Here is a 21,247-nt window from a genome sequence, read left to right as displayed (position 1 = left end):
TAATCCATTCGAACTGTGAGCACAAACAAGCCCAAGGATGGGGAAGGAAATTTTCTGTTTGAGAAGTTTGTTTTGGATATTCCGACTAACGCGTTGTTGATGCCAGAATAAACAATACAAATATGTTGAAATGCTCCAGAATCGTTTGCTGCCGTTTAGTGAAGAGAAATGCTTTTGAGAGGAACAATCTTCTTATAGGACACCACAAGTCCACACAGGCTCATTGTACTCAATAATGGTTAAGAAGTGAAGAAGAGTGGTCCCCATTAAGTCAGGATTTTAATATTATATTCGCATGGTTACGTTACACCGCAATATTTCTCAATTAAAACATTTTTCAATCGGTAAGTGGAAATGAATGTAAGTAAGGGGTGCTTTTTTAAGAGCTTGAGAACTTAAATTGATAAACAGCTGATAGACGAAATGGCGGGCTACGAGAAATAAGGCACCAAAAATAACTGACGAAAATAGTTGGTTTTTGCTCTAATGGAAAAGTGTCGTGATTTACAAATTTATAATTATTTATTTTAAAATAAATTCAATTGAAACGAAAATATTTAAAATAAAGTTTGTTTTTTCGACTTGTACATTTAATTCATCTTTTTTTTTTTTTTTTTTTTTTTGAAAATTGGAAAAGTAATGAATTACAATCACAATGAATTAAAAAGCATTAGCGACTAGGCCATCAGCTTTACGTAACATAAGTATTTATATAATAATATTCGTGTATAATTTAGATTTCAAAATACAAATTAATTTTGTAAATAAAGTGTATACAACTTTTAATGTTTTCTGCGTTAACTTCGGACAGAAGTTCTTCTATTGTGTGGCTTGATATTGATTGTCTTATTGAATGTAATGCTTCACAATTTGTAACGATGTGTTGGATAGAAAGTGTCTCTTCGTTGCAGAATTGACAAACGTGGTTTTGTAGGTTGTTGTTTTGAAAGAGGTTGCTGTGGGTCAGGCGTGTATGTCCAAGCCAAAAACGAGTATAAATAATCGTGTTTCGCCTTGTGGTTGTTGCTGGGAAGATTGGAGGGTTGAAGCTTGGATTAATGCATTTAGAATAATGGTTTATGTTTTGCCATCGTTGTAACATTTGTTGTCGATTTGCTTTGTTAGTTGCGTTTTTTAGGTCGACCTTGTTAAAACTGTATATTGTGTGTAACTGCGACTTAGTGGCAAGTTTTGCTGCTGCGTCTGCTAAGGTGTTTCCACGTATTCCAATATGGCTAGGGATCCAAAACAACTTTATTTTTTCAGGGTTTGAAATTAGCGTATCTCTGATTTGAGATATCAATATATCGTTGTTGTTTATATTTTTTATTGAAGTCAAAGTTGATAGTGAGTCACTGCAGATAAGCCATTTTTCTCCGTTTTTTTTCTGCTATTTTACAGGCGTTATAGATGGCAGTTGCTTCGGCTGTGAAAACGGATGCATAATATGGTAATAAGGCGGAAGATAGTGTTGCATTTTCGTTAACAATGCTGAAGGCGAGTATATCTTCATTTTTCGAGCCGTCAGTATATAGTGTGGACCAATTATGGTAATTGTTGCGTATGCGTTGAAAGTTTTGCAGAAATACGGACACCGGAGCTATTTCTTTTTTATATTGTGTTAACTGTAGTAGAATGCTGTTCGTCGGTAGTGTCCATGGAGGATTCTTTATGTTGGTTTCTATTGCTGGTTTTTTACGTGATTTTCGTTTTCGTTTCAGCCTGTTTTTTACTATTGATTTTAAGGCAGGGTCATCATTTTGTGTTAGTTTGATTGCCGTTCGTCCGGATATATAACTGATTCTATCTTTTATTAGCGGAAATCCCGCTTCGGCGAGAATGTTGAGGATGGGAGTGGTGCGAAAAGCGCCTAACGCCAGACGAATCGCAGAATGATATATAGATGAAATTTTTGAAATATTTGTTTGGGATGTAGCACCGTATAGAGATAATCCATAATCGATTTTCGAGAGAATGGTAGCTCTCACAATATTAAGTAGGGCATTTGTATTACTTTCAAGTCTGATGTTACTTAAACATTTTATTATATTAAGTCTGTTTTGTAGTGATTTGTGCAAATAGTTTGTGTGATCATTCCAGTTGTATTTGTTGTTAAGAAATATACTTAATATTTTAAGTGATGTAACATTTTTTATGTATGTATCTTCTGTGTTTACGAAAAAGCTTTTGCAAGTATGTCTGTTGCATATATGTAAATGATTAGATTTGGCTATGGATATCTTAGCTCCGCTGATGTTGCACCAGTTTGTTATTTCTACTAAAAGGCTATTGAATTTTGATTGGAACGTCGTTATGTCTTGTACTTTGGCATATATACATAAATCATCTGCATATAAGACATGATTGAAATATTTGTTCTCATTGATTACTCGACTGAGTTTGTCAAAGGCAACTAAAAAGAGAGTGACAGAGAGGGGGGAACCTTGCGGTAAACCATTTTCCAGAGGCCAACAATCTGTTATAATTTGGTTTGCTTTAACCCGGAATTTTCGATTTAGCATAAAATTTTTAATGTAATTTATTATTTTTGGGCCTAACTTCCAAGCTAAAAGTTGATCCATTATGGAGTGTAAACCAACTCTATGGAATGCCTTTTCCATGTCTATGGATATAAGAGACGTGTGGTTTCTGCTGGAAATACTATTGGTTATGTATTCGTCTAAACGAAGTAATGCGTTTAATGTGTTGGTTCCGGGCTTAAAGGCGGTTTGGTTACTTGACAGCAACTTATTTGTGTGAAGATACCACATAAGCCTCCGAGATACCATTTTTTCTATGGTTTTTGATAGGCAAGATAGAAGGGAAATAGGCCTATAACCTTCTGTCAGGTTTTTTGGCTTGTTTGGTTTCGGTATGGGTACAACAAGGGCAATTTTCCATTGTTGTGGTATAGTGTGTGTATTGTAAATGAGGTTGTAAAGTTCACATAACTTGAGCTTGCCAACTGAAGGAAGTTGTTTTATAAACTCATAGGGGATATTATCTTGGCCAGGTGTTTTTCCTTTTTGTGAAGCTACGCATCCATCGAGTTCTTGCAATGTGAAGGGCTCTTCTAAAGCTTTCGCCTTTTTACTTAGTTGATAGACCATGCTTATGGGGTTTTTATAACGATTTTTTTGTCCTGTGAACTGAGCTGAAAAATTAGTGTCTTTTGAGTAGTTTGACCATGCTTTTGCCAGCGAATCACCTATTTCGAGGGAGTTAGATGTAGATAATTTGTCATCTTTTTCAATAGAGTGAATTAAGTTAGATGGGCGGTGCCCGTAGAGTAAGTTCACTTTGTTCCAAAGGACTTTTGATGGAGTATTGCAGTTTATATCCTTAGTGAAATTTGTGAAAGCCACACGTTTAGAAATTTTCGTTTCTCGTTTGAATTTAGCATTCGCCTTTTTATAATTTAGGACATTTTCAGTGGTGGGGTGATGTTTGACTAGTTTCCAGAGGTCTTGCTTTTTTTTCTAAGATCATCTTGTGTGCATACATATATACATTATGTGTACATTGTGATCTCCTTATACAATATATAGTATATATATAATTGGTCCTTTCACCTGCTTTGGGTGTTTCGCCGAGCTCCTTCCCCTAAAGGGGGGTTAAGGGCCGGTGTTGATTTTGAATAAAATACAATTTTTTAGGAAATTATTGTCATTTCTCTTTATTATGATAATACAGGTATAGCTCAATTACGTATGGAACAAAATATTGGCCAAATGGTCGCCACGGCCTCGGCGGCACACCTCCATCAGATGGTCCAAATTTTCGATGACGCTGAGGCATAATTGAGGTTCTATGCCGTTAATGTGCCGAATTATCTCATCCTTGAGCTCTTGAATTGTTGCTGGCTTATTGACGTAGACCTTTTCTTTCAAATAACCCCAAAGAAAGAAGTCCAACGGTGTCAAATCACATGTCCGCCGCGACGTGGGATTATTCAGCCATCAAATTTTTCGCGCAAAAGAGACATTGTTTCGTTAGCTGTGTGACAAGTGGCAATTCGGGCCATAAAAAGTTCGTTATCATTTCACGATAGCGAACACTATTCACAGTAACTGCCTGGCCGGCCTCATTTTGGAAAAAATACGGCCCAATGATGCCGCCGGCCTATAAACCGCACCAAACAGTCACTCTTTGTGGGTGCATTGGTTTTTCGGCAATCACTCTTGGATTATCATTCGCCCGAATGCGGCAATTGTGCTTATTGACGAATCCACTGAGGTGAAAATGTGCCTCATCACTGAAGATGATTTTTTCGAAAATTCGTCAATCACTGTTGCCATTTCCTGCCACCACTTTAACGCGTTGCTCGATTGTGTATCTTTCCATGGTTCAAATTGAGTTAGTCTGAAATTGAAAAATGTCAAATGAAATGCAGAAAAAAAACTGATGTTTAGGTGTGGTTCACATTCAACATCAGCCCTTGAAATTTAACCACCCTTTATTTGTAGTACGCGCCTTAATGTTGTTCTACAAACGAAGGGATCTACAATTTTAAGCCGACTCCGAACGGCAGATATTTTTTATGAGGAGCTTTTTCTATTTTTCTATATTTTACAAATATGTAAATACCATTGTTAATTATTTTCCAGATTTAAAAATTAAATTAACTTATTTTGTTTGCTGTTTAACAGATTTGTTTTTTTTTGTCTACTTCTTATTTTATATTCCAAAACTGAAATGTTTTATGTATTTTATTATAATTATGTTTTTTCGTGTTCATTACTTTTGAGTTTCAATTTTAAATAATTTCAATTAAGTCTCAATTTTTGAATTTTTTGCTTATTTCTGTTTTTTATTCTTATTGCGCATATTTTTATTGTAGGTGTGTATGTCTACGAGTATACAGGTGACATAAGCCTACTGGAGAACCTCGTACTAAATACTAACCTCAATGGTGGTGTGGAAACTGAAAATTCCCTTTTTTTTTGTTCCTGTGGAGGATTACTGGCGAATGTTATAAGAAGTGCACATTTTGACAGCGATCTCACGAGAAAAAGAGTTTCGCATTTATTTAACTATGCCATTGTTCTGGCGTTAAACGATTCATGATGACTTGGCAAATTTTACTGGACAGAAACGTCAGCACTTTATAGGCGTCAAACTCAAAAATGAAGGAGCAGATTACTTTAACTCTTTCATAATTTTTTGTTTGAATTCACGTTGCTGATAAACCATTCAAAACAAAGAATTTTGTACTACACGATATTTGGTTCATTTCATTATAAAAAATGCACGGCCACGTCAACTTCAAATGGCTTGTAAACAAAGAATTTATTGACAAGTTGAAATAAATTTGTGTGTGTGTTCAAATAAAAGATAAAATATTAGAATGGTATAACTTCTGACCTCTCTACTGGTTAATAGGTGTCGATTACAATATTTTGCAACCAACTTGTTTAAAATAGAGTAGAATTTCAAACTTTGCGGAAGACTTTAGGAGTATATAAATATATTTGTAGAAGAAACTGATGGCACACAAACATCTCAGGCAGTGATGGTAAATGGTTTTTTGAAAAATCCCTACACAGCCCAAAAAAATCCCTACTTTTCCCTACTCTTACAACAAATTTTCCCTACGAAATTCCCTACATTTTTTTCTCCTGTGTTTACACTATAATGAGGCAATTGCAACGTCAAAATTGAATTGTTTGCTTAAGATTTTTTAAAAATTCCGACAGAGCTACTGCAGTGCAATCAGTTCTTATTGGAACTAGATCCATCCGCTTAACCACAAGCCGCTCGCTTTCCTCGTCGAAAAATCTCACCATGAGACACATACGCTTATTGAGTGCGATGTCTGTGCTCTCTTCGATCATTATGGAAAATTTTTTTTTGCCAATTCATTTTTTATTATGCTGGTGCACTTCTTTCTTCCTAGCTCAGATTTTTTTATTATTTCAGAATCGGGCACGATTTCTTTTAAGAGTGGGATTAAATGGTCCACCACTTGCAGCGCAACATTATGCTCAGCGAAGAACATGCTAAGTCTTATTTCGAAATTTCTGGAGCCATTTGGTTTACTCGCTTTTTCTAAAAAAAGCTGTTTATTTTAGATGTCTTTTTAATTGCCTTAGTATTTTTTGGTGCATTTTTGTTTCGGCGTGCTTCTGTAAATCAGACTTGCCACAGCTCAAAATTTTGTCGCACGCAGTGCATTTGCATTTGAATGGATCGTTAGCCACAGCTTCAAACTAGCCACTAAAATTTCGTCGTCAAGCCACTTATTATTGAACTTTTGTTTCCGATACTTGCATTGTTTTTCCTGGTGTTCCTCCGAAGAGTCAGTCGAAGAGCTCATTTCTGTAAAATATATGCGTTTTAAATATAAAAAAAGCTAAAACTAAAATAATTGCAAACTTACTTCAAAAGTGAAAAGCACCAGAAAACGTGGGACAACTAACAATTTTCGCGCAAAGAAAAAATCGTGCTAGCGTTAATGAAGTAAAAAAAGGCAATGCTGCCGTATTAACGCTTTTAAAAGTATGCAGCCATAAGGAAAATAAGTCTGGCATGAAATCTTACTGCGGATTTTTATTCTAAAAGGAACTTTTTTAATTTTACCACGCTATTTTAAAATTTTTTCTGTCCTTCTTGGAAATTCCCTGCATTTACAGAATTTCAAAAAATCTGTCCTTCTTTTCCCTACACCCACATTTTTCGACAAAAATCCCTGCATGTAGGGAATTTTCCCTACATTTACCATCACTGATCTCAGGTTGTGTAAAACCGTTGATCGCAAAAACCAATTACCAAATTCAAATGCAGTTTTCACTTCAATAACCTACATATATTTTTTTAAGAAAGTTTTATTTTTATTGAAACTTTGTCGGAACTCAGATTGTTGTTGTTGTTGTAGCAGTAATGCAGTCCCGTCAGTATAGAGTATATCACCGGTCGTCTTCGTTTGGCTGTTTCGTCAGGTTGGGTCGATGAGTAGGTTTTAAAGGGCATGTGAAAAGGTGGTAAGTGTCGTGCGGGGTGCCTTCACATGCCGGTCATATGTTTGGTGTTGTATGTCGGGGTCAATTCTGGTTAAGTAGGAGTTTAACCTGCTACAATATCCATAACGTAATTGTGCCAGTGTTGCGCGGGTATCACGGGAAGCTGGAGCTCTTCATCTGCTATGGGTGGTGGTTGGACTCCGATTACGGCATTCACTGACTCAGATAGTAAATAGTAATTATTATACACATCAGTGACTAGTAAATTGACAAGTAGATACATTTCACTAAACGTTTTTAAATAGGGAATAATAAGTACGAATATATGTCAACGATATTGAAAGTTAGTACACACTAAAAGATTTACTAACCATGTTAATATTTTGCTTTTTACTATTTTTTATTTTATTTGGACGCCAATATTGATGCAATTAAGTGATTGTGAAAGCAGATTGACCGGCACAGGTGGTGGTGTTATTGTACAAGTTACTATTGTAATAACAACAATAGTTTGATATTTTTATGATTAGCCCAGTAGCGGGTATCGCACATTGTGGGATTAGCTCATTTCATTAGAAAAAGCAATAGATATCGTTCGAATATGGATTCAGCAGAAATATATATTTTGGGGAGAAACTCACCAACTATACGATTTTGTGAATGTCGTGTTTATGGAAAAGTTAAAGTTCGGAATATTATAATTTGATCAAAATTTAAAAACAAAAACAAATGTAAAAAAAAGGTATTGCAAATTTAAATAGCTATGCGAATAGAGAAAAATTTGTTAAACACTTTTTCTTTACTTATTATATGTGATTCAAAGCAACTAAAATAGTAAAAAACCAGCCAAACATGAGGTTTTCTTTAAATAGTTATTTTTGACCCTTTTGATACGCGTTTTGAGAATAAATTGGTATTGTTCTTGCATCATGGATTGTTAAATACTTCAAGACTAACTTTATTACGCGAGATTGTTTGGGGGTGTATGTACCCTAAATCCATGAAGTGGGAGCAATATCTTTCAGCTCGCAGTGCTAAATCCTCACAAAATGATATGTATCCTAACACAAGTTAAACACAGTTGCATTTTTTGCAATAGCCTACAAAAAAAAAATAAAAATAAATAAATAATTGGCGCGTACACTTCTGTTAGGTGTTTGGCCGAGCTCCTCCTCCTTTTTGTGGTGTGCGTCTTGATGTTGTTCCACAAATGGAGGGACCTACAGTTTCAAGCCGACTCCGAACGGCAGATATTTTTATGAGGAGCTTTTTCATGGCAGAAATACACTCGGAGGTTTGCCATTGCCTGCCGAGAGGCGACCACTATTAGAAAAATGTTTTTATTAATTTTGCTTTCACCGAGATTCGAACCAACGTTCGGCTACGGCGGCCGCATACAACAAAAAGAAAATTCGGATAAATATTTCCCATAGTCAAATTTTGCTTTCCTTATTTTCGAATAGTGGACTTTGGCACACAGCGAGCTCGCACACAAACAAATTTGAATAGTAATTAAGTAAGTAATAGTAAATAACTTTGACTATAGTGTAATAATATAAAGTGTACGAGGGAACAATACCATTAATTTTCAGTACGCAGACTTGGCAGTTACAAAGTCAATTTTGTTTCCATTGCCTTATTTTTCAAAAAATATTTAATCCGCTTAGTAAATAAATTTTTGAGATTTAAAATAAAATAAATAAATAATAAAAGAATTAAATAAAATTAATTAAGCACTTTAAAATATTTAAACAAAATGAGTTACTCAAAAAGATAAAACTGCTTTTTAAATATGTATGTACGCCGTATATATTTGATCCTTTTATCCCATAGGGACTCAACATATTGTTTCCACTGGTCCCGATTTCGCGCCAGTAATTTAATTTCGTTCCGTGTTTTATTCGTTTTCTCCATTTCCATCATCGGTCTCCATGTGTTTGACGGCCTTCCTCTGCGGCGGCTGCCCTGCGGGTTCCACTCAACTGCATTTCTGGTGACGTCGTTGTTTGATCTGCGTAAGGGGTGGCCAAGCCAGTTCCACTTACGTTTAGTGATTTCAATCGTTTTTTGCTTTGTGGCTTGTCAGAGCGCGGTGTCTTGAATTGTATTTGGCCAGAATACGCGCATGATTTTGCGAAAACCGCGGTTTACAAGGCTTTGAAGTGCTTCCGCTCCTTTTTGCAACAAGTTCCATGTTTCGCAGTCGTAAAGGAGGACCGACTTTACGCTGGCCTCAAATATCCGTAGTTTGATATTTCTACTTATCTGTTGCAAGCGCCATATGGGGCTTAATTTACTGAACGCTGTGTGCTTTCCTTATTCGCTTTTTAATATCTGCGCTGGTTCCTTCGTTCGCCACGATAACACTGCCGGGGTAAGTGAAAGAATTTACTTGCTTTATCGCAAACCCGTTTATGGTGAAGTTTGCCGTGTTATCTACCATAACTTTCATTGCCTTGGTTTTTGCAATATTTATTATCAAACCCGCTTTGCTTGCATATTGTGTGACTACGTCCAGATTCGCTTGCATGTTAGTATGATTATGCACCAGTAAACAGATATCGTCTGCATAATCCAAGTCTTCTAGGCGACCTGTTAAACCCCAGCGAATACCTTTTTTCATTTTGAAAACCGATGTCAGTATCAAATCGGCAGCGATGTTAAATAGTAGGGGGAAAGTACGCCGTTTGTGGTAAACTCTGCGGAAGGGCTATAATAACATTAAACTGGGGAGGGTGCAAAGTGACTGGCATCACCGGAGCATGTAAAACTTGCCCCAGTGCTTCCCTGAATGCCCTTTTGCGCTTACTTCACACCGACTTTTCCGCTATTTCCATCGCAGCTCAAAGTGCAATCAAAGTAAAGTTTTCGGACAGTTAACACCGTATTTCTCCGAACTTCGAACATATCTCTCTATCCGCAAACTAGAGTGTGAGGGTCGTGCTAGGGCAATCTTTCCAAATAGGCAGGATTGGATCGAGGGGAAAATCAGCACCGAAGCTTGCACCTCTGTCTTCACAGACGGTTCCAAGATGGAATCGAAAGTCGGAGCAGGGGTTTTTTCTAAATCAGCCAATTTATCTATCTCCTATAAACTGCGAATACTGTGTGTTTTTCAAGCAGAAGTTTTTGCGATTCTGCAGGCATGCAAAATGCTTAGAGAACGCGAGAGCGAGGCAGATATTAGCATTTTCTCGATAGTCAAGCCGCGATCAAGGCTCTGTCGACGCCATGGTGCAGAACGAAATTAGTAAACTCCTGTAAGGAGGAGATCAAATCCCTTGGGTGTGCAGGTAAAATTTCTCTGATCTGGGTTCCAGGACATAGCAACATAGAGGGAAATGAAATTGCTGATGAGCTTGCAAAGGAAGGGGACTGAATTGGCCTCAGAGACCTCCTACCCGGTCACCGACACTTTTCACCTATCTACTTATGTTAACTAGGTGTAATAGCATGAAACCGCGGCCGCCGTAGCCGAATGGGTTGTTGCGTGACTAACATTCGGAATTCACAGAGAGAACGTAGGTTCGAATCTCGGTGAAACACCAAAATTAAGAAAAAGTTTTTTATAATAGCCGCCCCTCAGCAGGCAATGGCAAATCTCCGAGTGTATTTCTGCCATGAAAAAGCTCCTCATAAAAATATCTGCCGGAGTCGGCTTGAAACTGTAGGCCCCTCCATTTGTGAAAAGACGGACGCCACAAATAGTAGGTGGAGCTCGGCCAAACACCCAATAAGGGTGTACGTGCCAATTATATAATATATATATATATATATAGCATGAAATGTAAATAATTTTTAAATATCTCTATAGAATAAAAAATAAAAAAGACAAACAAACAATACTCCACCGGGTACTATTTCTTATTTGTTGCAGTTTGAAAATTAATTAATTTGGCTTATAGAGACGCCTCTTTTGTAAGTTTATGTAATCTATGTCAAAGAACCCCGTTCAAGAAAGATTAGCTTTTAAATACAAAAATTTGTGTGCCAATTGGAGCTTTAGTTATTAGCATACAAGCCTAAATATAATATTTTGAGACTTTATGTTATGGAGGATGTAGAGATAAAATTTGATACTTATAAGAGTATTTGCAAAGGAAATCGTGAGGTAAAAACGAATGTAAAGTTTATTGTATTAATCCGTATAGAACTTAGTTTATTACTAATGTTTGGGCCAGATAAAAAATTAACCTACTGCATAATATTATAGTTTAGATATTGTGTAAACAATATGAAACCTTAATTTTGTCCAGTCGTGGTGCTTTCTATTGGTACTAGATTTTAGCAAAATCACATTCTTAGATTTCACAAAAAAGAAAGGAAAAAAACGCTTATGAAAGTGCATATTTCCCCAAACTGCACAAACCAAGTTTCGATGCCGGTCAGCATGCGTGCGTAAATTAAAAAATTACACGATTACGATTGTAAATTTTTATTTTCTAAATGGTCTGCGTAAAAGAAGAAAGATATGCTTCTGCAGACCCCGAATCGACGTTAGAATGATATACACTGGTATGCCAACTCAGTTGCTTCCTGTACTCCACAGTTTATTACTGACAAAACGAACTAAAAGCAATAATTATTGTAGATAATGAGTCATAAACCACTATTGCATGTTTCTGTGTATTATTTTGTGTTTTTGTATATTTATTTGCTGAAAAAATTATTGCCTTTTAAAACTATTGTAAATTCCATCCAGAAACAATTACGCGATAGTCTGCTGAAGCGCATTACAAACAGTTAAGACGGACACCGCCTTATCTTTGCGCCAAAGTACACTTTTAACAGATTCTCGTTTCAATACTGAAGATCATTCATTACCGCCTTCATGCGGTTAGGGGTTCTGTTTACCTCACAATTATTTGCAAACGAAGAATGTGTTGTGCTTAACCAAAGAGAAAGAAAAAATCGGCGATCCACCTTCGCATTGTATGAAGAAATCGGTTGTGGCCTATAAGAAATTAAGTTAATCGCCAAAGGCGGCTATTAAAAATTATTTCCACAATCCATTGGTTCACACATTTCAGCTTTGCTCCTTTTTACTATGACCAGGCACACAACGCTGAGAAAGACGACAAAGAAAGCTTTTTCTGGATATTCTATGCGCAGACTATTGAATGTAAGAGGATTACGAGGGCGGGCATTTATGCATATTTTCGCCCTAACAATGGAAAAATGAGCATTGAGCAATACACTTTGCATTCATTTGAACCAGTTTGCGAAGAAATTTGCCCACAGCATTTTTTTGCTAACATACCTTTTTTAGCACAAGGTAATAATGCAATCGGCCGCCTTAGCTTAATGGGTTGGTGCGTGACTACCATTCAGAATTCAGAGAGAACGTAGCTACGAATCTCGGTGAAACACCAAAATTAAGACAAAGTTTTTTTCTAATAGCGGTCACCCCTCGGCAGGCAATGGCAAACTCCGAGTGTATTTCTGCCATGAAAAAGCTCTTCATAAAAAATATCTGCCTTTAGGAGTCGGCTTGAAACTGTAGGTCCCTCCGTTTGTGAAACAACATCAAGACGTATGTCACAAACAGGAGCTCGGCCAAACACCCAAAACGGGTGTACGCACCAATTATATATATATGTATATATATATATATTTGGTTATATTATATTTTCAAGGATAAAATAGAAAAAGATCGTGCGAGCCCCAGAACTTAATCGCTCAGGCACAATTTTTTATAAGAGTGCACAATTGTTGGCGTATGCAGATGATATTGACATCATCGGCCTTAACAACCGCGCTGTTAGTTTTGCCTTTTCCAAGCTGGATAAAGAGGCAAAGCGAATGGGTCTGGTGGTGAACGAGGGCATAGCCAAATCCGAATACCCTATTGAATTATTATAAAAATCGTAAAAAATAAAAAGTACAAACGGATTTTTCTCACGGACTTTTTTATGCATATGTGCATTTGCATGTCATTTTGGCTTTAGTAAAAATCACTTAAATCGGTTTACACGCAACACTTTCCGGGAGGTACTCGTTCAAATGAAAATTGGTATCTACGCCTGTCTGGATAAAGTTGTTTATGTTATGTACAATGAACAACATAAATATTTCACGCTTATTTTAAATGAATTTTAATGTATTTTTGTATCAAATTAATGAAAATTTACTTTGGCAAATATTCGTTTCTCTAAACTCACATCTCTCTTTATTTCTTTGGAGTAAAATGTACTTTAATGCATCAAATCCATTTGAAACTGCTACTTTTATCATTTCCATTTTGTACTTTAATCTAATATTTATAACTGTAGTTTTTCCCTTATTCAATAAATTAATGCCGAAAATCTAAAGCTTACCAATAAGAAATAAAACAATTATGTACGGTACCAAGAAAACTCCGCCACCATTTTCATATGCGATGAACGGAAATCGCCATATATTACCCAACCCCACTGACACTGATATACAGGACATTAAGAAGTCTAATTTTCCAGTCCAATTATGACGATCCCCTTTTTTATTTTCATCATTAACTTCAGTTTCATTTTTCACTTCCTTTTCACAATTTTTCTCCATTTTCAATAAAACCAAACTTGTATGAAACACTTGAAAAGTTAAACTAGACTAAGGGTATCCATGCTCCCATTTACCTTGTAAGCTTTAACTTTGAACATTTCTGTATGAAAAGCACGTCGTACGGTTGACACCGTAAAAGTAATAAACGTGAATATCGCTTCGTCGAAATGTATTTCAAAAGACACATGTATGTAGATAAAATAAATTATACTTTCGATAGAACATTTATAGACTTCAAGACTTCAAGATTATAATTACACTGTGCTCTTAAGAAACATATTTATTTCAATACGCACTTTCCCAACTCCGATGTCGGACAACACTTTAATGGATACTTTCCGAAAAGCATGATTTCATAGATTCCCCGAACATAAAACACCAAAGCGATAAAAGGAATTAATTTTTGACGTTCGTTCTCCGTAGAACTCCTTCACGTCAACTTTTGAATTTAGATTTCGCAAGATTTCGCACGATTTTCTCTTTAACTCTAGAACTACCAACAGTTGTTACAGTTTGTTTAACAAAAGCGTGACCGCCATAACTTGGAAACTATTGGATCAAATCGATTCAAAAAAACTGTATTGCATGGGCTTATAATATTTATGATAGCTGTATATTGAATACAATGTATAGTCACCATCATTAGCTACAATGGCTGCACACCTTTGAGTCATACTTTGTGTTAATTTCGGCGTACGTTGGAGAAGTAATCGGCTCCAAATCAGCCGAATTTGCGTTGATAACTGTTTGCACGTCCATATTGGTTTTCCTTTTAAGTTCTGCTTAACTATTGCCCTAACATTTTCAATATGGTTCGTATCAGGCTAATGTGAAAGTCAAACCATCATATCAATCCTATTTTGCTGTTTCCACTCTATACACCTTCGGCTTTGATACTTCAGATTATCGTCGTCTTGTAAAATCCAAGGTTACCTAGTTTTCCAAATATCTTCGCAGCTGTTGGCAATGATGCGTTTTGGTAAATTCTATTCATCAAAACAGCATTCAAATTGGCAGTAAGCACAAATAAACGGCCAAATCCTTTTTGGGAGAAGCAACCCCAAACGTGAACCGTAACTGAATGATTAACAGTTCGTTGAAGTTATTCATTATAAGCAGAACACCAGACCAAAGTATGCAACTGTTCACCCAAAAGAAAGACACACCCGTGAATATCATGTTTGTCCAATTCCGTTTGGAATTTGCCTTAGCCCATTCAAGTGCTTTTTGAATGTATGACAATGAGAGCAGCGGTTTTTCCAATGTACTCCGGAATTTGAGGTCTTCTACACGTAAGCATCCTCGAACCCTGTCTTTGGGCACATTAATACTAGTTCTCCATAAAACTGCTTTAGCCTCACCCAACGATAAGCTCCGCTTTCTCATAAATAAATCAATGATCTTCTGATATACATATATGTTTTGGATCTCATCTGACGAAGTCATGTTTTTAACTTCGGTATACCGTTGCATCCATTTATTTATAAACGTCTTCGACTTCTTCAAATGTTTTACTGCAGATAATATACACATATTATATATAATTGGCGCTTACACTCTTTTTGAGTGTTAAGCCGAGCTCCTCCTCCTATTGTGGCGTACATCTTGATGTTGCTCAGCAAATGGAGGGGCCTACAGTTTTAAGCCGACTCCGAACGGCAAATATTTTTTATGAGGCGCTTTTCCATGGCAGAAATACACTCGGAGGATTGCCGTTGCCTACCGAGGGGCAACTGGAATATATTCTGAAGTGATTCTAAACTTAAAATTGAACACCGAGAGTTATAAAATAGCAAAGGCTGTGAGAAATTTAAAGATCACAATGTTGGTCGGCCGCCGTGGCCAAATTGATTGATGCGTGCCTACCATTCGGAAGTGCGTAGGTTCTCCGTGTACGAAACACAAAAATGAGAGAAACAGTTTTGTCTAATAGCGGTCGCCTATCGGCACGCAATAGCAAAAGCCATTGTTATTTTAAAAGTCTTTGAAAATGTTGATAGCTATTTCGGAGCTGTGCATATACTAAACACGCGAGTTAACGCAATTCATTACGGCTTATATTTTTGAGTACATAATCTAGAAAAAGGGTACAAAACAAGACACTATAACCAATATGTTGGCCTAACAAACAGTTAGCTGTCGTTAAGTTAAAACATGACGCAATTATGGTTGGGATATTTTATTCTCTGCAAAAATACCGCAATTTATTGACATATATTTCCAATACAAGAAAGTGAAGCGAGCCGTAAATATACGCCCGTCATCTCCCTGATAAGTTTCTAAGCTCACGAGCTTTATTTAATTTTTATCAGCAGACAAAAATGTAACAAGCCTTGTTTTCTAGTTCGAAACGTAGAAACTTTCACATTGGGGATAGGTATTTTCTCCGATAAGATCATTAAGCTCTCCTTGTGAAAAGCTTGAATGATAATTACAATACAATTTTCCTTTTCCTTTTTTCACTTTGCTACCGAATATTTATTCATTTAATCACTTTCCCCCATTTTAATTCAAAGCTCATAGTATAATAACTTTAGATTTAAACGTAGATTAACAGACTTAATCGCAACTTGCGAAGTGGGAACATGTATAAATGATTACTCCAGCATTAAGAAACTTAGAGAGTTGTTGATTTTGGATTCTTAAGTTACGTAAATTGAGAGCGATGAGAGAGGCAAGCTACCATATGATTAATTTCTGACTTCAAAAATTTGTATGTGATATTCATTTTTTGTTTGGCATCTTAAAAAACTGCATATGCAGTTATTGTAAAGTTATAAAGTCTAGGCTAATTAATCTATAAATGTAGATATTTTAACCATAGATAGCACTGCTGCGTCGCATCGACCACACGAATTTCTGAATTTATGTTGACCATGAAAAGGGTTTATTTGTTTATTTAATCTATAAGTTAAAGAATGCACCAATAAATTGAAAAAATTAACTAATATATGATACCATACACTAGATGCCTATGAGTAAATAAGCACGGCCTTGTTTTTGATTGCGATTTTCTGGCCACTTACATTCCTAGAATTTTACCATATCCGTAAAAAATGCTTCCTCAGACCGACGTTCTACCTACTTTATTCGGAGGAACTATTTCACATTCATTTTTATTTTAACCTATACGATATAAGAAGTCAAAACCTTGCGTTTTATGTATTTGTAATGTATCTGCATATAACAAATGTGTAAACATTAGTTTGATCAAAGCTTTTTGCATGCTGATCAGTAAGCGTTTATCATCTTCGGTGAACACCAGTCTGGCAAATAGCACCAGCTCCGTTTTGTATAAGTTGACTCGGAAGCCGCAAGTGGTAGCCCAGCAACCGAGTACAGCCTGTGACGTTTCCGAAATCTCAGCCATGGCTGAGGGAAACGGTTCCGATATCATTAGGACCAAGTCATTGCCTTAAGCTACTACCTTAACCACACCCTTATTTAGCATTATCAGAACTTCGTCAATAGCAACTAGCCAAAGTAGGGGCGAAAGAACACCACCCTGCGGCGTGCCCCTTTGAACGAATCTAGTGACTTTAGCCCCTCTTGCCATCGCATTGACTTTCCTGCAGCCAAGCAGGGACGAGATCCAGAGACAGATAGGTCTTCTAGTCTATCCAACGCAGTGGCATTGACTCCGCCCTGATGTTATTAAAAGCGCCCTCTATATCTATGAAGGCCACCAAAGAGAATTGTTTGCCTTCTAGAGATTTTTCCACAGTCCCTACAACCTCGTGTAAGGCTGATTCTGTTGATTTTCCTTTCAGGTAAGCATGTTGCGCTGGAGATAATTTGGATTCGATGTGCTCTCGGATATGATAATCAATTAATCTTTCAAACACCTTTAGGATAAATGAAAACAACCCTCGTTTTCTTCCAGTTGGCGAAGACGTGATTAAGAGCGTCAAATAGATTTCTCACAGGACAGGAAGCACCGAGGTACTTGTTTTCTGAAGCATCACCGGCAAGGTATCGTCAGAACCAGGAGACTTAAAGGAATAGATTTCAGAGAAACACCGAGTAATCCTACCTGTCGACTCGTGTCGACAATGCCGGGTGGGCTAATAGAATTCTCCGGAAAGTGATTATTTACCAGGATAATCAAAGATTTAGCCCACTCCCTACCCTCTCTTTTTACAAGAGCTCTGCAGGAGTGGTCTTTCAAAAGAATCTGCTTACCCTGGCAGAATCCTTCACGGAACAATTGATTCGCAGTATTCCTTCCAGGAGTTGCGTTTCGCATACTTAATGGCTATTTTGTATTCATTCATCTTTAATTAAAAAGGCAGTGCAAGCTTGCTTTGTTCACACGCGAGCTTAAGGGGGGAAGCTGGTCTAGAATTTTGAAAAAATCGAAAAATTTTTTTTTGTCTTAAAAGGTGCTTTAGGGTCTTAGAAATAATATACCAAATGAGGGATGCCAGCAAAAATGTCTAAATGCCCAAATTTTTCATTCGACGGCAGTGCATCGCAGGTATGCCCCGAACGCTACTTACAACTTTAAACGCGTTTTTCTCGAAATCACTTTTTTTAAACTGGCCGAAGACATAACTCGAACAAATCTTTACCGATTCTTACGAAATTTTGACAATACATTCGAAATACCTTTCTCCGGAGACGTACGTAGGATTTTTTATTTATATTACATAGTTTTTTTTTTAATCAACAATTTTATGTCGTTCTTTATAGTGAAAATTGTAACTTTTTGTTCAAACGTGCACCATTTCGCGAAAAAACAAAATATCGAAAAAATCCTACGTACGTCTCTTTCTGTTGTTATATAGAAACTAAAACAATTTTATTTTTTGATCCAGGACCAAAATTAAGGAGTTTACGTCTTCGGCAATGGACCCACTAGAAAAAAAGGCGCCAAAAATTTTGTATTTGTACCATGAAAGCTATATTATTAAACCTATTTCACAGATTTTCGATTGATTCCTTTGTTGAGTCAAAATAAATTCATAAAATATGCCCATTTTTTGCGCTCTAGACCAGCTTCCCCCCTTAAGGCACTTAAGAATTAGCATAATAAATTTGTTCAGGAGTTTAAAAAACAAAAATGGTGTTTATGGAACGTAGTAACGTTACTTAAAAAATTTAATTTTTTAAATAAATTTCTATATAATAATTATATCCTAAGTTTTGAATACAATATTATCTCTAGTCCTAAGTGTTTTCGGCAATACATCGAATTTTGCAATTCCAGTTCTGGTATTTCTGTAGATAATAAACTAGCTACCACCGCTTCTGAAGTGGTAAACCTGCTTTGTGATGTTTTTAAAGCAAAATTTGTTAGTTTCTTTATAATAGCGGTCGCCCTATTGCGGGCAATAGCACGCGATGTACAGAATAGAAAGGTGTGGCCAAGGCAAATTAAACAGGTAGCAGAAGCAGAGCAAAAACAAAAACAATCTATACAAAATACATTTGGTCCTTAAAATGTTAAATCTATAAACAAAAATTGCAACCATACTGCTGCTGCCTGTTTAATGTGCCTTGGGCGTGGCCAACACCAAACTGTTAATCGGCGCTCAGCGAATTTGAAGCAAACAGCCGATTTTCTGAAGTAATAAGAAAGGTGACAGTGGTTTGTTTACAACAAAGCTCGGCCTAAACTGGGATTGTGTTGTTAATGTAGACAATTTTATTTTCGATTTCCTCATAATGTTACTCATTAATCATTTGAAAAACAATTCTTGAAAATGAGACAAATCTTAAAATGTTAAAAAGTCTATTGCTTATTAGAAGACTTATGTTTTAACGGTTTCAAATACGATTTATAAATATAAAAAAAAATAGAACAGAAAAACAAAACTACTATATATACATTTATATGTACTTGGAATTTAAATACTTGCAAATATTTCACAAATTCTTTTTAGCAAAAAAATAGTAAATACATTTTTGTTTTTTATTTAGCGATAGAAAATTAGTTGGATAAATTTTTGTGACGTTAATATTATTTTGTAAACTAGTGTTATTGTTCGTATTTGCTCCAATGCGCATATATCGACATAGTTGGAAAAGATAAAATAAAAGTTTCACGCAAATTTTTGTTTTGATAAAGAAAAAGATAGCCTTGCTTAATTACTCCAAGTTGCTTAAGCGATTAAAGGCATATATGTATGTATCATATGTACGTGAATACATATCTGCATGCTTTGCACAGCGCTATTTAGGATGCTAGTCTGATTGCTGAGTGTTTGATCTTATCAACTACGACAAGAAATATGATATTGTATAAAAACTGATTCATCTGCTATGAGGTGAAAGTACAAACCCCAACTTGGCAGTTGTATGTCCCTTAACCTGTTTTCAATCCTAAAGGACACAAAGAAACAACGAATTATGCTTGAAGAAGGTACGAAGATATGTCGCAAAACTTGAATCTTACACCGTCATGGTGATTCGGAACACGACGAGTTATGTAGGCAATATTATAACACACAATTATTTTTCTATAAAAGTATAATTCATACTACAATAAAAACCGTATAACGCAAAATTTCAAACTTTGCACAGAATTTTTCAAAATTTCATTTAAAATTTAAATCAGAATTTTTCTGTTTCGACGAAGTCCAAGTTTTGTGATTACAAAATACAATTAATTTTTGACAATTTTCGTTTGCTGAAGTGTCACGCCTTTTCTTATGTTCGAAGTTTTGAATATGAAAGAAAAAGCTTCAACCCATCAGCACAAGCAAAGCAAAAGAAAAAATGCCAAAGATCGCTCAAACTCTGGTATTGTATACTATATTAACTCTCTTATAAATTCTTTTAATGAAGAAACACATGTTGCGAATCAACTTACTATATGTTGGATACTAAGTACTATATGTCCATGATTCAATAATAAAAGGTTTGCTCAGTAAGCAGCTTTTTCGTTTCCTCTTGTCAAATCGGTTCCCTTAGTAGCACACTGGGTTGCTAATTCTAGAAATTTTAAGCAAAAGTGGTGGAGAGCCGGAGCGACCGCTATTACAAACAACATTTTCTATCATTTGGTGTTTCGTACCCGGGGCTTCGAAACCGTGAACTTTCGAAAGGTAATCACGCACCAACTCATTCAGCTACGGTGGCCCCCGTCGACATCATAATAAATAATTGAAATAAGTACAGGTAGTTTGGCAGGTAGTTAGGAATGTAAGAGTAATCGTGACTTGGAGGTCAAAACTCCAAACTTACGTGGGCAAAGCATTGTAAAGTAAGGTGTGGGTATGTTCAAAGTTTATTTTTAATCTAATAATTGTATGATGAATCCGCAACTTCGGATTCAGTTTTAAATTCTTTGGCAATTTGAACGAAATTTGACAGCGCTATAAAAATATTCATTACATTGTTGTCCTAGGAAAATATGAAAACAATATTTAAAAAAATAATATCCAACAGCCGATCCTCCCGCCGGAACTGAAGAGGTGGTCTGCAAACTACTCGTGTGGTTGGAAACCGTCTGTCATCTTTCGAGACCGCACCGCAAAATGAAGAAAGAAGGAAGCAAGGAGTGTCACATGCTGGTGTCCTTTAAGTCTTGCTTTTCAACTTCTATATTTCGAAAATCCCCCAACTACCAAAGAGAGTTTCGCTGATCTTATATGCTGACGATTGCTCGATAATGGCGTCCGGCAATGACATCGACGGCCTGTGCGCCAAATTAAACTTTTATCTCGACAGTCTTTCTCGTTTTTTCACTGCGAGGAATCTCCAACTTTCCACCCACTAAACCCACGGCGCTTCTCTTTGCCACTGAG

The 21,247-nt window shown here is 36.3% G+C and overlaps 1 protein-coding gene across 4 annotated transcripts in view; it reads right to left on the bottom strand.

Moving 5' to 3' along the window:
- The window catches only part of LOC128858613 (sodium-dependent nutrient amino acid transporter 1-like), a 28,291-nt gene extending 14,666 nt beyond the window's left edge, over positions 1–13,625 (bottom strand). Inside the window, exon 1 of one of the 4 annotated variants that reach the window (XM_054095029.1) lies at positions 13,571–13,625. Coding sequence is in view for 1 of the 4 variants with exons in the window: in XM_054095026.1 (XP_053951001.1) it covers positions 13,277–13,496 (220 nt within the window). In the remaining 3 variants the exon portion in view is untranslated. Of the gene's footprint in view, positions 1–4,905; positions 5,483–13,276; positions 13,551–13,570 lie in introns of those variants that run through there. The other 3 variants (XM_054095026.1, XM_054095027.1, XM_054095028.1) reach the window with 3 other exon arrangements.
- Positions 13,626–21,247: the final 7,622 nt, after the last annotated feature.

This window comes from Anastrepha ludens, chromosome 3 (genome assembly GCF_028408465.1).
Source record: "Anastrepha ludens isolate Willacy chromosome 3, idAnaLude1.1, whole genome shotgun sequence".
In the NCBI taxonomy this organism is placed as follows: domain Eukaryota; kingdom Metazoa; phylum Arthropoda; class Insecta; order Diptera; family Tephritidae; genus Anastrepha; species Anastrepha ludens.
The sequence above is the reverse complement of the archived record's forward strand: the minus strand, read 5'-3'. Positions and strand labels throughout refer to the sequence as shown.